The sequence below is a fragment of the Polyergus mexicanus genome, unplaced genomic scaffold (genome assembly GCF_030449975.1).
Source record: "Polyergus mexicanus isolate NDT 795.1 unplaced genomic scaffold, iyPolMexi1.0 SCAF_20, whole genome shotgun sequence".
Classification (NCBI taxonomy): domain Eukaryota; kingdom Metazoa; phylum Arthropoda; class Insecta; order Hymenoptera; family Formicidae; genus Polyergus; species Polyergus mexicanus.
In genome coordinates this window covers 4,631,875-4,649,609 of record NW_027223340.1, presented here as the reverse complement: position 1 = coordinate 4,649,609, position 17,735 = coordinate 4,631,875, and the positions used below count along the sequence as shown (strand labels likewise).

General features: G+C 34.1%; 1 protein-coding gene across 9 annotated transcripts in view; it reads left to right on the top strand.

Annotated features, from left to right (window-relative positions):
• The window catches only part of LOC138941873 (RNA binding protein fox-1 homolog 2), a 322,458-nt gene that overhangs the window by 100,124 nt on the left and 204,599 nt on the right, over positions 1 to 17,735 (top strand). For all 9 annotated transcript variants that reach the window (XM_070311805.1, XM_070311804.1, XM_070311802.1 and 6 more), the window contains one exon: positions 12,297 to 12,339. Coding sequence is in view for 7 of the 9 variants with exons in the window: in XM_070311802.1 (XP_070167903.1) it covers positions 12,297 to 12,339 (43 nt within the window). In the remaining 2 variants the exon portion in view is untranslated. The remainder of the gene's footprint in view (positions 1 to 12,296; positions 12,340 to 17,735) is intronic.

The following is a 17,735-nucleotide window of genomic DNA, read 5'->3' as shown; positions in this document are numbered from 1 at the left end:
TATATCTTTTTTTTTCTCCCCATTAATTATAAACAGACTGATGACAGGCTGTTATTAGAATGTCCTACTTATTGTTAGAATGCTCCTACTGTGTAAAGTTACTGTACAGATGTTCTAGATACAGAGACAATCTCTTTGACTGAAACTCGTTGTAACGGGATATCACGCCTGAGGATATGTAAATATTCGTTCGGAATTATACGTGCAGTACTAATGCATAAGTGTGTAATCATTCGCGTACTTTAGAAAAGGTCTCGCCATGTTTGTGTATGCGCCTCGTGAGGTATTTCAATCAACAGGCCACAAATAAATTACTTTATGCAGTTATATAGTTATTAAAGAACGATCAATTACGCGTAATGAAAAATAATTATTTTATTCTTCCCGACATTATAATATTTTGTGAAAAACATTTCGACAAATTACGTTAAAAACATCTCTATTAATTTAATATTTATTTTTAAAATTGTTGCGTTGTGTGGAAACGATAATTATTACGGATAAGGATGCTTTTTAATGAAAATTGTTGAAATGTGTTTTTCACAAAATATTTTAATGTCGAAAAGTATAAAATAATTATTTTCATTTTTCATTACACGTGATTGATTGATCTTTAATAACAATATAATTGCATAAAGTAATTTATTTGTGAGCTGTTTATTGAAATATTGTACGAGGTACATTGGTACATGCAAGCGCAGAGAGACCTTTTATAAAGTGTGTGAATAATTATACATGTATACGTATTATATTGTCATCGTATAAAAATATATACCAGGTATATAAATATGAAACCGGAATTTGCCCATAGATGGTCCTAGCTGTCAATGTAGTTACCGCCAGACCGCGCCATTCGCGCCATTTTCTCGTTTTGACATCTGATAAAGATTTTCAACTCACAACAATACAAGTTTCATACAACAGCATAGTTTTTAATAGCGTTGAACATGTCGAATTTTGTGCCTGGAAACTACGATTTGCGGACAGCATTAATTTTCTGTTACCATTTAAAGAAAACTGCTGCAGAATCGCATCGAATGCTTGTCGAAGTTTACTGTGAGCATGCTCTTGGTAAATCACAGTGCTTTGAGTGGTTTAAAAAATTCAAAAGTGGCGATTTTGACGTGAGAAACGAAGAACGTGCAAGACCACCGAAAAAGTTTGAAGACAGCGAATTGCAAACATTGTTGGATGAGGATGACGCTTAAACGCAACAACAACTCGATTTGAATCAAGCTTTGCGTGAAAAACGACCAGAATATCAAAAAAGGCTACACAAAGTGCTTCATGATAATGCACCATCACACACAGCAAAACCGATCAAGGAAACGATTGAGGCGTTTAGTTGGGAAATACTTTCGCATGCTGCTTACTCACCAGACTTGGCTCCATCCGATCACTACTTATTTGCATCGATGGGACACGCACTTGCCGAGCAGCGTTTCACTTCTTACGAAAATGTACGAAAATGGCTCGATGACTGGTTTGCCTCAAAGGAGCAACAGTTTGTTTGGCGTGGCATCCACAAATTGTCAGAGAGATGGGAAAAATGTATAGCTAGCAATGGGCAATACTTGGAATAAAATATTTTTTATCATTTTCATACAATAAACGTGTATTTTCTATACAAAAATTCCGGTTTCATATTTATATACCTGGTAAACACTATCATCGCTCTTTTTTGATAGTGGTTTTTCTTTTTATAGATAAAAGCGATTTGATCAAAACGTAAGAAGATCTTTAGGTAGATTCGGGACACCCAGTGTATTCGAGTAACACAGCTCGCGGAAATAATAGAAACTTAATATATGCGTGCGTAAAAAAAAGTTTGCCGGCGTCGAATTAATTCGCTCTCCATATTATACCACGAATGCTTCGTAATAGATACACGTTTCTATTATGCTGCACGTAACCAACAACTCCCTCCAGCATACGCCCAGGATAATCAAGTTGCCCGCTTAATTTCGCGAAGCTGCTTCAAACGTTTGTTATTTCGGAAGGTCTCTTTTATGCTTTGTTATTGCGACGCGACTTTCATGATTTTACCAAGAAACAACTCATTTATAATGACTACTTTGAATTGCATCGCCACATACTATTTACACACGGCATATCCTGTTTACGAGATGCTCTATCATGATTATCTACAACGTTGAGTCATTGACAATTATTGAATGATTCAAATCAACTTGAGTAGAAAATGAATCCGAGATTTTTATTTGCTCAAGTGTTAAAATTTAGTGTTAAAAATAAGTGGCGAATCACACGGACTTTTTCAAAGGATATCAAAAGGAAGATCGTTGGAGAAACGTGCGCGGAAGATGTATGATTTCGCACGTGTAATATAAAAAGACTTATATTTCTTACGTTTGGCTTTTTATGCGGCTAAGTTTTTTAATATTCCGCGCACACCAGTCCTTTTTGTCAGATGACAAAAGACCGAGATGAGAATAGATACGCAGCGCGACAAATATTTACGCTTACTCCATGGTGCGTGAAAATCCCGCGCTTGAAAGGATGCAGAAATGGAACGAATACATACGGCAGTTTTCGTCGCGGTGTGCACGGAGAAAGGAAATTGGAATCCCGCAAAAAATGCAAAATCTACAGCGAGCTCGGGCAGGTGAAATCGCGATAGAAAGCGGCAACGAGAGGTTTGTGACGCAAACGGAACTAAAGGGGAGACCCAATTCCTAAGGATCGGCAACCGCGTCCGATCGTCGTACGCTGCTGTAATAAGGTCCTTTCTCGACGCTCGTTTATCACGCGAGCAGACTTTTTCAACCCACGATATCGCGTCGATCGGCTCGTTTTCCAGCGACGCGACGTCTCGCGTGTTAGCGTCGTGTAAATTACACGATCGGCAATCCTGACTTGCGGGAATGTCACGCTAAATAAAAGTCGACGACGCGAAACCTCCTGTAATTTATGGCGGCGCGGCCATTGCATCCTCTCCGCCACGATGCGCGAATAATACCAAGTGTATCAGGGGCGTGGGCAACGAAAACTTTTTAACTCTCAACTCGATTAGATCGTGATAAAATTCGCTCGTGCGTTGCAGCTTATTTGCAATTAAAATCGAATCATAATCATGATTTCATGCATGAATAACTTATGTCGTTCTAGAAATTTGCATTTTTTTCCTTTCCTTTTCCTTTTTTATTGAGACGTAAACGCTCATCGCATTTAATTTGGTCTTAATACACATGAAATGTACATGTGTATAGATTTTAATGAATAATATTTGATTATGAACAGACATTTATATTTACAATTGATATAAAAAAAAATGGAGAACATATTTTCAGTTTAAATTTTCAATTGACAAATCAATCTTTTGTGCGAACATTTCATCTCATTGTGCATTATAATTCTCTCTCTCTCTCTCTCTCTCTCTCTCTCTCTCTCTCTCTCTCTCTCTCTCTCTCTCTCTCTTCCTCCCTCTTGCTAAATCAGTCACGTGCAGGTGCGATAAGTAATTCGTTTTAGCGTTTTATGATTTCTATATTTGGCTGTTTCGCGCAATTTCTTCAACTTTCATTTAAAACCAAAGTAACGTTTAAATAAGGAAAGGCTGGCGTAAATTGTAAGTAAATAATTCGAGTGCCTCGAAAATCGAAGACCGTCTCATTCTCGCGTAAATTCTTGAAACAGCGAGTTTTAAGGTATAGAAGAAAGAAATAATTCTTTATGGATGAATATCTTAAGTCGATCCTTTAAAAGAGAGTTTCTGGCAATGTAACAATAGGAGATGGCAGATTTTCTTGTATTATATTATTTTATCGATAGAGTGAGCGTACGCACAATAGTTATTTAAACTTGTATAAAATATACACGTACATTTAAATCACGCCGTGATTCATCGACGACGATTTCCCCCCCCCCCTTTTTTTTTGTTTCCCATTCGGATAAAGGATTACTTTTATGTTATTTGTTTCGTTTCGTTGACACTTAAACAGATGATACATTCGCAAATACGCCGCTAGCATTTATCGTTCTTCTTGTAATTCCTTCAATATTTGAACACGACAGAGAGAAATGCTTGTTCGTCGCGTTCCGTCTTTATCTGTCTTTCAAAATTGATACGGTGAGATTGCATCGTCGTTTTTCGTCTACGCTCATATTTTATCCGATATTCGTTCCACTTATTTTATGGCATAAAATCTATGCTTTTAGCATATGTAGCTTACGCATCTTTTCCGTATGAGACTTGAATCATGTTATAAAAAATGTACAATTTAAATGGAAAGCCGGGTTTTTTTTTTTGTTTTTTGTTTCTAAGTTAAGAATGAAGCTGCCAATAAAATAAATATATTTTGACGTAACAAGTGTATGATAAATGGAGAACACATTAACTTTTTTTATAATTGTTCGGTCAATTTATCTCTACGTGTCACGATGCGATAAAACGCCACAACGATCTTCAACATCTCCGTTTTCCAATCTTACGAGAGAAGCGCGACAATAACAATGAAGCTCGCCGATTACGGGAGAGCACAGGTGCATTCTGTTATCACTTCCGGTCGATCGAGTGGTCTATCGAGACGCCGCCGCGAACCTTGATCGGGGTTCGAATAAAGTGAACCCACAGAAAGGAAGTTGAATTTTTCGATCTCCGCGCGTTCTCATGTTCTTTCCCGCGAATCTCCGTCATATGATGGACACGATATTTTATATAATTTTTTTTTCCTTTTTTATACAATTTTTTTATACTCGAGATATAAGGAAGATATTTGGGGTGTCGTCTCAGAAATATATCTCGATATATTCATAGGAAAAACAATAGGAAAGAGCATGGAAAAAATATATTTTAATTTTATCGTTTTATCCTTGTTCTGTATCTCGGAAATTGCATCTTTTCCATTATAAAGGATCAAAAACAATCTGGATTATTTGTTAAAATTCATTATCGCTTCTTTTAGTTTCTGTTTTATTATTTATCTGAGGTACGGGGGTATGTATGCGATTGGACAAAACAAATTTTCTTTTATTTTTATAACGTCGGGATTGATCTTAAACGATATCGAACGCGGACCGTTGCTGGTTTGTTTGCCACGTTATTAACTCAGGCAATTGTAGCATGGATATTCCATTACATACGGAGCATCTGTGTGCAACCTGTCATTGCTACTTTTTTTCTTCGACCATGTCACATCGATTCAGGAAAGAAAGAAAAAAAAACACTTTTTATATAATAGCACGAGAGTATATAACTAAAGACAATATTGGCCTCATCGGTTTTTTATTTATTTTTTTATTTTTATTGGCTTTGTAGATCATTGTACATATAGGACGGCAAATATCTGCGCTTTTTAGTTTATAATCAATTTTAAAAGAACGTAATTTCAAAAGTTCGTCATTTTTTTTTTTTTTTATAAAAATGTTATTTTAAAAGTATATAAAAAAAGTTTTAAAATTTTATAAAATTTGGCAGAATGCTATATAAAATTAACATAGTTTGATTTCTATCAAAACATTTTCCATTTCTCTGTATAAAAGAGTCTAGTTTTCTGAAAATTTTATTTTATATTTTTTTACACATTTAATTGTCAACCAAACTTTTGTTTGGATTTTAATTGTAGATAAAAATATAGTCGCGCGAATATACATTGGGTGTCCCCAATTTAAATGGCAAAACTTCAAGAGCGTATAGGGGAACGAAAAACTAAGACGAGAAGTCCTTTAGAGGTTTGCTCGTTTTTGCTCCATTTTAGAGAAAATCGCAAAAATTCAATCTCTCATTGTCAGTTGCTCTCTTGATTGGCACCGAATAAACTTTCTGCTTCAAGGTTCCTTACATATGCAAACGCTTGATGTTATCCTTTACGGTGCCAGTCAATTAAAGAGAGCAATTAAGAGACCGAATCATAGACGCAGTGCACCAAATATCACTGGAACAATGTCTAGCTGCGATTAACGAGGTCAGTGCTAGATGTAACGCTCGCATCGCTGCAAGAGGGCAACATTTTCAACAATATCCGCATTAAATAGATGATAACATAAATAAAATGTAAATAAATAAGTTAAAAAAAAAACGAAAACTTGTTTCGCTTCTTATTTTGTGATTTTCTCCAAAATGGAGCAAAAACGAGCAAGTCTCTAAAGGACTTTCTGTCTTAGCTTTTTGGTTCCCTACACGCTCCTAAAGTTTTCCTATTTAAATTGGGAACACCCTGTATATCGACTAAAGCGATCGGGATGAGATTCTTCGATATTTCCTTCTTGCTTGTAGTGACAGGACATTATCTTCCTTGTCGAACCTATTTGCGAGGCTTAGCCATGATACCATTATCCGGAACAACTCGCAGTTCACGTATCCATTACCATGTACACGGTTATCCGCGTGCATCTTAGGGAGAATAACTTTTTATCGTTGTTCAATGAGCTATACTATTATGGCAATTATTACGGATTTTAAGTTTTATTATTTGTTTCTTTAATTATTGAAAATTTTAAATTATTATCAAAATATCGATTAAATAATCTCTGTAATCGTCTTTCTATTTTCTTATTAAAGTGCAGAGTATATAGCGAGTTTTATTTTATCAATAATACATAGATATTGTGCAAAATTGCTGAGATATTCTGGTGTTTATATTTATTTATAGCAAATTGTATGAACTTAGAATAAATTGATTACACGGAGAATTATATTGAGAAAAATGTTGTTACGTAAAACACATTTACATTTTGAATGAAAAAATAACACGAACCTCTTAGAAATTTGCACGAGTATCGGGTACATATTATCGATTCTAGATTTACGGCTTTTTTTATATTTTTCTGCAACATGCATAACAGCGGACACATATATTACACGGGAATACGATTTTATGGGCGGGTATTTGTACACGTGGCTAGTTGTATATAACGCAATATTGTCGCGTGGACCAGTCGCGGATATTATTAGTTTCGTATTTTATTATCGGTCTTACAATCCGCTTTTTCTAGAAGCACTGAAAATTCGATAACATGAAAGACACTTTGTAAGCGATACGGAAAAATACGACGGAAACGTGATGCTGGTGGAAGTATTGGCCACGTGTGCGGAATTCTGAGACAGCTGCTGTAACTGAGTAATTGATTGCCAAGAATGTACGAGAAACAGCATATGCATCGAATATGCATAAAATTGGGAGACTCGACGAGAAAATGGCAAGTTCTTTAAGCGCGAATCAATTTATGGTATATAAATAGAACAAGATGTATATAACAATACATTGAAAATCATGATATAATGCACGCATTTTTCTATAAACAAATCAGATTATAGTAAGATTATTTTTTGGAGAATAAAATTATATAATATATAATATATATATATATATATATATTGTTTTGATTTATATGTCTTTACTTCTATCCTCTTTCCTTTGTAGCGAACATGTTTGCAAGTAAGATGGACATTTTTATATGTTCGTTCTGGGAAAAAAAAAAATACGGGAGGGTTTATGGTGCTCTAGCCTCTGAAAAGGACTTTGCCGAATGATTTATTATTCGGCTGACCTCGATTCGGCCAGCGCTTTTCATTTGAACTTTTTTTTTTTTTATCTTTCCTCTAACCGGCGAGCCTTCCGGTTTTACTTTTCTTCTTATTTAAATTTTTCAGTCGTTTTCTGGACTGATACATTAAACCTTTGCGAGTTTGTTTAACGCCACAGCTTTGACACAATATGATTGTAAGATTTCAGAGAAGATTTCGAAGAAATGGCTGTAATTTCTCTGACAATTTTCCTAAAAGTATGATTAAACTTTTACGTATCTCAATGTTTATTAACAAATTAATAATGCTAAAATTACTATATGGACAATATATTTTTATGATTTATTTGATTTCGAATGGCAAGAGATTTCAATTTCAGAATTATTTTTAATATTGAATAAAAAAATTGCAAAGAGATGTATTAATTTATTAAATTTTCATCTATAGGAAACTTTGTAGTTGAAAGAAAATTTGCAAAGCGCATAATATTATATGCACCAGTTATGAATGCTTCTTGGAAAGAAAGGGAAAAAACACATACATATTTATACATAGTTTATTTATGACGTTAAAAGGTTTTGGCGATTTCTGATTGAAGTTGTGATGAAATTTCAAGGAATATTTCTTTTATTTATGATTCTTTTTATATAATTGAGTTTATTAATCCTGATAACGGGGGCAAGACGAAAGGCTTTAGTTTCAGCACGTACACACACATTTTCATTACATCGCATCGTACTAGAAATTTATTGGCAGATGTTGCGATTTATCAAGGGTCACATTTATTATCATAGTGCGAAGCGATTCATTATTTCCGCCATGGGACTCTCGACCAAAACTTCCGCAAGTTGGGCGGGGAATTCCCGAAACTCGATAAATGCTCGTCAAACTCTCAGGACTTTCTCGCCTGTTTGAAAAAATAAAGGAATGAAGTTAAGCGAGGCCGAAGAGAGAGAGAGAGAGAGAGAGAGCTCTTTGCTAGATCAAGCGTAATTTAGAAATTTAATTTGAAAAGTTTTTAGGATTACGGCACACTCGGAAATGAAATTTACGAACTCACCGTAAAGTCGTTAGCAAAAATCACACATAACGCGATCGGGTAAACAAAAGTTCCTTAAATCGAAAGTTTTCTTTTCCTTTCGAGAAGACGAGAAAACTTGCCATAGATATATTTCTTCTTCTTCTTTTTTTTTTTTTTTTTTTTTTTCTACGATATATTCAATTTATTTCCAGAGTATCAATGTTTTTAATCTGTACTTTTGCTTCGTCATAATTTTGTTTTGCCATAAATGAGAATTTCAACGGAATAAAGTATGACATATCGAGATTAAGCGAAATAAATTGCTTTGGGTTTGTATTAATTTTCGACTTTTATTACACGCAAATTACACACATATGTATTATGTTAAAATAAATTTATGTATTAATTATGAATAATGTAAATGATATTTATAAAATTAATGTCATACATTAATTACATAACATTAAAATCACATCGGAGCTTTCGATATTTTTATTCGTTGAAATTGTTGAAATTTTCGGCTTTATTGTAAAGGTTAATTTTAACCATTAATATATTTAAGAATTATAGCAAAGTAAATTATTTTAATTATGCAATTATGTTTCTACATTTGATGTTATTACTATTTCATATTATGTTTATACGTGCAATCCATATTGTTAAAACAATCGCGACAGATAATTTTGCACATATTAATTCTAATCTTGCAATTGCTCACAAATAAACGTAGAACTCAAATTATCCGTACAATTTATAATTATATATATTTCATATTCGGCAATTAAATCATAAAATGACGTAACTCATGCAATTTGCGATTGATAAAGATCTTTCGAATTACAATATATACAGGGTGTCCAATTTTAAAGGAGCCACTCAAATATCTCAGAAACACTGCGTTAAATCGAAAAATGTTTCAAACAAAAGTTGTGTGGCTTCAAGGGGGCCATAAGATGGTGACGATGATTTGACCATGGAAAATCATTCGAAGGTCATGCGAAGGTCAACTTTAAAATCTTAAATGGAAACCCCCATTTTTTATTTAGTACTCTTGTAGCTGACATCGAGAGCTTTCCAAAACACTATAATAAACAATTTTTTTATTCAGTACTTTTTGAGTTATTTTATATTTTATAATCTGACATCTTTTATAAAAAATTAAAAATATTATATAAAAATATAAAAAATTAAATATCTCATAAAATATTCAGTTTTCGATAATCTTATCGTAATACTTTTATGTACAGAATAATGAGACAAATCAATTAGTATAAAAAAAAAATTGTTTTTAAGAAAATTATTTACAATGTATTTTTTTAAACAATTATTTGTTTTTTTTGCACTAATTAATTTGTCTTATTATTCTGTACATAGAAGTATTACGGTAAAATTATCGAAAACTGAATATTTTACGAAATATTTTATTTTTGATATCAAAATATGTCAGATTAAAATATAAAATAACTCAAAAAGTACTGAATAAAAAAAAAAATACTTTATTATAGTGTTTTGGAAAGCTCTCGATGTCAGCTACAAGAATACTAAATAAAAAATGGGGGTTTCTATTTAAGATTTTAAAGTTGACCTTCGCATGACCTTCGAATGATTTTCCAAGGTCAAATCATTGTCACCATCTTATGGCCCCCTTGAAGCCACACAACTTTTGTTTGAAACATTTTTCGCTTTAACGCAGTGTTTCTGAGATATTTGAGTGGGTCCTTTAAAATGGGACATCCTGTATATTACGCGCTAATATATAGATTTGTATTTATAGATATCCAGCTAATTAGGTATTATTATTACAATTTTATCATATAGCGTATAATCGTTGCATTTGCGTGGGAAGAGAAATATCGGAATTACCTACGTCAAAAGCGTTTCTCGATTTATGTGAGCCAATTTACGCGATGATTAAAAGTTTCTATAACGCAGCTGTAAGTGCGAATACGCGCGCGCGCGCGCTGTATGCGGGAATTCGATTAGAGCGCGCATGTCGACGCGCCTAATTCGGAAGCGCGCCCCGAGGTTTTCGATTTCGATCACGCGGTCCCCCTCATACGCGATAACTTCCATACACATATACATATAGCACGCGCCTCTCCCCTCCTCTCCCCCCCTCCTCCCTCCCCCACACCCCACGGCCCTTTCAATTACAGTAGGTTTGCAGTTGCAGTTCCGCCTGCAGTTGCACCCGATTGCGCACACGTAAGCCCCGAAATTCGAGAGATGGAATTTATGGCGCTATCCGTTTAACGTCGGACGATTGATTGATCCTCTCTCTCCCCGTTCGCAGTTCTTTCGTCTATTGACTTAGGTCCAATCACGAAACTCGCGCAAATTTCATAATCGAGCGCGCGAAGAAATCTTGCTTGGAGGGCGGAGGGGGGGGGGTCGAGAAAAAAAAACACGCATGAATTTAATTAATCTCGATATCAATTGCTCTTGCAATTACCTTGTTGTAAATTTCTTATATACTTACTTATAGTTTTCTAGTTCACTTACTTTATTTACACACGTACATATATATGTACGACTTGAGCATCGTATATCAGCTGACAGCTGTCATCAGCTGACAGCTGTCACTTCACTTTTCGATGCGTTTTTTTTTTTTTGGTCCCTTTTCTATTATCGTTCACAATATAATGTACCAACTTGCTCAATAAAGATTATTCTTATTATTATTATTATTATTATTATAATACCGCAACAAATGCGTGTTTAGAAAATAATAATCTTGATCCCCCCCTCCCCCCCGTGCGCGCATGTTGCATTGAGGTAAACGCAAGCGCCGCGCAACATTTTCCATCCGGCGAAAATCGCCCCTCGGTTATTTTCGTTGCGGCGCTATATCCGGTGATGGATGTGGGGAGAGAGAGAGAGGGGGTGGGGGGTTGGGGTTGGGGTGAAGGGGGAGAGAGGGCCGTAATTAACTCGCGCAAACGCGACCGAGAGGTCTCGCGGAAAATCGCGGCGGCACGTATGTAACTAACGTCCGTCACTGATCTCCAACTGCATTTCGCCTGCTGCGATTCGCAACTGCTGCGAAAGCTGCATTCTCTCGCACGTGGCACGTCGAGGTGATAACGAAAAGCAGCGCTTCAATTACTTTCTCCCGCGATTTCGCGGGTGAACGCGAAACGTGGAACGAGACGAGGCGGCGACAACGAAAGAAGAACGCTGGAAAGTGCAATGAAAATTCTTACAGCAGCAATTTTCAGAATCAATCCGCGATTGTTCGCCATTTCCATTTTACACTGGTTACTCTCCTGCAGATTTGCCTCGCGAAATCCCTAGGCTCTCGTCGAGCGCTTTCGAACGCGCTTTTATCGAATGTCGCAGATCGAATGGGGCAAAGGTCTTTCATCCGCCCGGTCAATCGATCAACTGTCAGAATGATGCGACGTGTATCCCTCTCTTGCAAAATGATGATAACTCGAGTTGAATGAAGTTATAAGCGAGGCCCGCGCGTTCTCCGAATTTAATCTAAATTCTCCGCGCGGACGTCTCAAATTATGCAAATTGAAATGAATCTCGTGCTTGAGGAATGCGTAATACAATATGTAAAGTGAATTTGAAATATACATTTTGTCGTTTCTTCTCGTTTTGTACATTACGATTATTTTATCGCGCGAAAAAGAGTCTTCTTCTTAAATCATACGATCGTCTAATTAAAATATTTATAAATGCTCATATAAAGACAAAATTCGATCAATAAACAGAGAACTCTTTTCAAATCATTTTATTCGTATAATAAGAAAAAAAAGTACATTTAAGTTCTTTTTTGTGTTGTAGGTCAAACTATCGCGCCAAAACGCCCCACCGAATAGCGCATATTGTAAGTAGCCAATGGTTTTTTATAAAATATTATTTTACAATCAAGATTATTATCATAGATTATGCTAGAAATTGAGATATGACATTGAAGACAGGTATTATACTAAAAAGATATTATTCAATACATTTTGAATCAAATATTAATTTTGTTCTGCGCAAATATATGAAAAATAGTTTTCCTGACAATATTTATTATAGACAGTAATGTTTATTTTATATGTAGCGCGTACAATTTTAAAATTATTAAAATTCTTGGATATCAATTTCTATTATGAAACTATTAAAAAATTCATGCGAAACTCAGAAATTAATGCAATTTAAGATTACGTATGTAATGCTGTACGTAATATGAACGCTGTTCTGTTCATAATGATTTATGATTTTTAAAAAGATAACATGGATGACGCAAAATGATTTCTTCTCAGTGTCATCGTAATTTAAAGAGTACTCGAGTATAATTTTTAATCTCTTGCGCGTTTAATCTGGCTTGATCCTGAGATGAGTTTAGAGAACGTTTTCTCATTACGGAGTTTGTATATTGATTTTTCCGTGGACCGTCAACTTTAATTTCATCTTATCCTTCATGTTTAGAGTGAAATAAGAACGGTCGATCTAATACGGTGGACTGTAAGATTGAAATCACGTATAAAAAATCGATGGGATATACCTATAGCCTATAAATATTTAATTAGGTTACGAACGTGCCGCAGGACTAAAGTCTGAGATTTAAGGCAGATTCTTATGTGTAATGGATAATGAAAGATTTACCATTTGAGAAATATTTTCGTCATTAGCTTTTAGCAATTAACGTTAATTAAAGCAACTCGAGACCTCTTCTATAATCCCAGAAAATTATCGATTATTGTTTGTATTATAATTAAAAGAAAATTGACTTAATTAAATGAAAAATCAATAAATCTAAAACACGCATTATGTATACTTGGTGGTACCTATTTTAATCCATCCAGTAGAATATCTCAAAAACCAAGCCCGAAAGAGAAAAATGTTTCAAACAAAAGTTGTGTGGCTTCAAGGGGGCCATAAGATGGTGACAATGATTTGATCTTGGAAAATTATTTGAAGGTCATGCCAAGGTCAACTTTAAAATCTTAAATGGAAACCCCCATTTTTTTATTTAGTATTCTTGTAGCTGACATCGAGAGCTTTCCAAAACACTATAATAAAGTTTTTTTTTTATTAAGTACTTTTTGAGTTATTTTATATTTTAATCCGATATATTTTGATATAAAAAATTAAATATCTCTTAAAATATTTAGTTTTCGATAATCTTACCGTAATACTTCTATGTACAGAATAATGAGACAAATCAATTAGTATAAAAAAAAAAAAAAAAAATTGTTTTTAAGAAAATTATTTACAATGTATTTTTTTAAACAATTATTTTTTTTTTTTGGCACTAATTAATTTGTCTCATTATTCTGTACATAGAAGTATTACGGTAAAATTATCGAAAACTGAATATTTTACGAAATATTTTATTTTTTATATCAAAATATGTCAGATTAAAATATAAAATAACTCAAAAAGTACTTGATGAAAAAATACTTTATTATAGTGTTTTGGAAAGCTCTCGATGTCAGCTACAAGAATACTAAATAAAAAATGGGGGTTTCCGTTTAAGATTTTAAAGTTGACCTTCACGTGACCTTCAAATGACTCTTCAAGGTCAAACCAATGGTACTATCTTATGGCCCCCTCGAAACCAAACAACTTTTGTCTGAAACATTTTTCTCTTCCGGGCTTGGTTTTTGAGATATTCGACTGGATGGATTAAAATGGGCCACCCAGTATATGTATAATAAAAAGCTTTTTTGTTTATATATATATATATATATATATATATAAAGCTATTTGGGAATAATATCGAATTTATATTGTTAAAAGTAATTTAATTTCCTATCTTTTAAAATAAATGTATCGTGTATTTAAAGTCTCAATGACACATAGGTGATCGACGAATGAACAATTCGACAATAATTGTTTTAACCATCGTAAAAGGAAGGAAGCGGAAAGTGACCGAGGCGGAAGCAGCTTGGTACGGTACGCCAAATCCGGCGGGAAGAAAATTGACTTAATCTTCTTACGTCTGTCGTAGGACTACTGTCGGAAAATGGCATTCTTTGCTTGACCTTAAATCTGACAGTAACACGTGTGCAGCGCGCGCTTTCAAAACATTAAGAGTTGACGATTTTTCTTTTTATGACGGAGCGGAGAAGAACAAAATTTTTTTTCAAAGTGCAAGTCGAACGCAAAATTGCACGAAAAAAAGCCACAGTACTTACTGTACCTTACTTACTAAATCTTTATTCGATTAAATGGAATTAGTTTTATGCTACCGTACTATTTTCATTTTTATATATAACAATGTATTATTACTTTACGCCATTTTATAATCTCCCTTAATATAGTGGTGTATAAATTTAATATTATAATCTCCGTAAAAATCCCCCCTGTATAATTAATTATGGTTTGCATTAGGGAGATTAAATATTGATTTAACATCATAATACATTGAAATCGTCGAACGAAACGCGGCAAAATGTAAGGAACGAAAATTTATGGAAAAAAAAAAGTGATGAAAATTTTTTTACGTGTTTTTCCGTTTTTATCATAAAGAATTTATAATTAGATGATACCTTTTGTATAAAAGAGTTTTAATTTTCTGATGAATTTGAAGTCGGAAATTAAGTAAGCGAGTATTTCGAAATAAAGCTTTCTGTCAAGCGAATTGTCTTGTTGAAGTTGTTTCAGTTTTACATACTTTTATTTAGCGAACGCATAGTACGAGCTTCGCAAAATGAAGAAAGGAACGTTAAAAGTTTGAGTAATATTGTACATGGCGAATGGCTTCTTCTCTTTGTTTCAGTATAAAAGGGTTGACATTAATTATGTATACGACTTCCGTTCTAAAGCGGTATAAAAATCTCTAGCACGAATAATAGAAAGGAAGATATATTTATTAAGTAAAAGGTTTACATATTTTCTAAATTTTTAGTTAATTTAGGAAAAAATTATTTTTTATTAAAAATAATGAAAAAACTGATTTATATCATTTCTATTATTATTTAAATCAAATTTTTATTAATACACGTGATTATATTTGTGAAAAATTCTGCAGATCCCGTGCTGTAGACATAGGGAACACACAGAGTTAGGCACTCACGGAAATAACTTTTGAATATATTACGAGAATCTCTTATAATTTGACGAAATGGGGGGGCACGTTATAGCAGGTGACGAGGTTGTAATAAAAGTAGAAGTTTTTGTAGTAAGGAAGTATAATTGCGTGCGGACGAGGTTGAAAAAGAAATTCTGCGTTTTTCCGGCACCTCCCGCGATCGTGTTTGACATTAAGTTTGTGCTTTTACTCAACTCTTTTATAATCTCGTTTTATACGAGTTTCTAAATTCCTGCGAAGCCATAGGAAATCCAACTCCCTCCCTCCCTCCCAGTCCGTTTCCTTTTTCGTCGAGACGCCCTAAATCTTATCGCCCAGCAGCAGGTCCGGCGAATACAGCCCTGAGATCGGAATTGAAAACGCATCCGGGGCACGAAAGGGCAAGTACGAAAGAGAGATCCGCGAGATCGTGAGGTGAGGAGGGGATATTGGGCAAAGGGGGGATTTCGAAGGGAGAGATTTCCTGGGAGAAAATCGTGCGATTGAATTAGAATTGAGGATATCCGGGATATTCTCGCGAATGTAAGAGAGAGAGAGAGAGAGAGAGATAGCAAAAAGAAAAAAGATACAGAGTGAAGTACGTGCGCGCGTATATATACAGTATATATACATTTTAAAGGACCCACTCAAATATCTCAGAAACACTGCGTTAAATCGAAAAATATTTCAAACAAAAGTTGTGTGGCTTCAAGGGGGCCATAAGATGGTGACAATGATTTGACCTTGGAAAATCATTCGAAGGTCGTGCGAGGGTCAACTTTAAAATCTTAAATAGAAAACCCCATTTTTTATTTAGTATTCTTGACATCGAGAGCTTTCCAAAACACTATAATAAAGTATTCTTCTTTTTTATTAAGTACTTTTTGAGTTATTTTACATTTTAATCTGACATTTTGATATAAAAAATTAAATATCTCGTAAAACATTTAGTTTTCGATAATCTTACCGTAATACTTCTATGTACAGAATAATGAGACAAATCAATTAGTATAAAAAAAAAATTGTTTTTGAGAAAATTATTTACAATGTATTTTTTTAAACAATTATTTGTTTTTTTTTTGGCACTAATTAATTTGTCTTATTACTCTGTACATAAAAGTAATACGGTAAAATTATCGAAAACTGAATATTTTACGAAATATTTTATTTTTTATATCAAAATATGTCAGATTATATAAAATATAAAATAACTCAAAACGTACTTAATGAAAAAAATACTTTATTATAGTGTTTTGGAAAGCTCTCGATGTCAGCTACAAGAATACTAAATAAAAAATGGAGGTTTCTATCTAAGATTTTAAAGTTGACCCTCGCATGACCTTCGAATGATTTTCCAACGTCAAATCATTGTCACCATCTTATGACCCCCTTGAAGCCACACAACTTTTGTTTGAAACATTTTTCGATTTAACGCAGTGTTTCTGAGATATTTGAATGGGTCCTTTAAAATGGGACACCCTGTATATATCTGTGTGTGAGAAAAGAAGACAAGTCGCGTGAAAAGCCAATCGTAGGAAAAGCGCAAAGCGCTCGACGGAAATCCCCAACATGCGCATCCAGGGACTGGTATGACAACCGGAGGGAAATGTTTTAATAATCTTACGGGAGAAATTTTTTTTTTTTTTTTTAACGATAAATAATTTTAATAATCCGACAGAGATGTATATACGAATGTCGCGCGGAAAGAGAATAGAGAATAAAAACGGAAAATATATGCTCGAGCAAATATATCTTTTTTTTTTTTCACACTAAAAATATTTTGCTACGATTACGAATTATGTGTTTAACTTAATTCCGGGACGAACGAAGTTGCATCAAGAATAATTAAAATGAAACATGGATGTTTTGCGAATAAAATACTTTTTTCATGCATTAGCCCATTTCTCGTACGTTCGCTCGTTTGATATCGCTGTAATTAGGATTCTATTCGTATCATTACACGTGATTATGTCGATCTGTACAAAGCTGCGATGCGTCACGTTAATTATGAACATGAATCAATCTTCGTAGAATTTATTACATGACGGTATCGTCAATGTAAATTATACGTACACAATGAAACCTCAAAAATGAATCGTAAATGTACGTACAATCACATATCTCGAAGGTGAAACGTATTATCTGGAGATAATACGTGTTGTATTATTCCGCGGTGTCCATTTCGAGGATTACATCAACCGGAACGGTAGGTAGAAAAA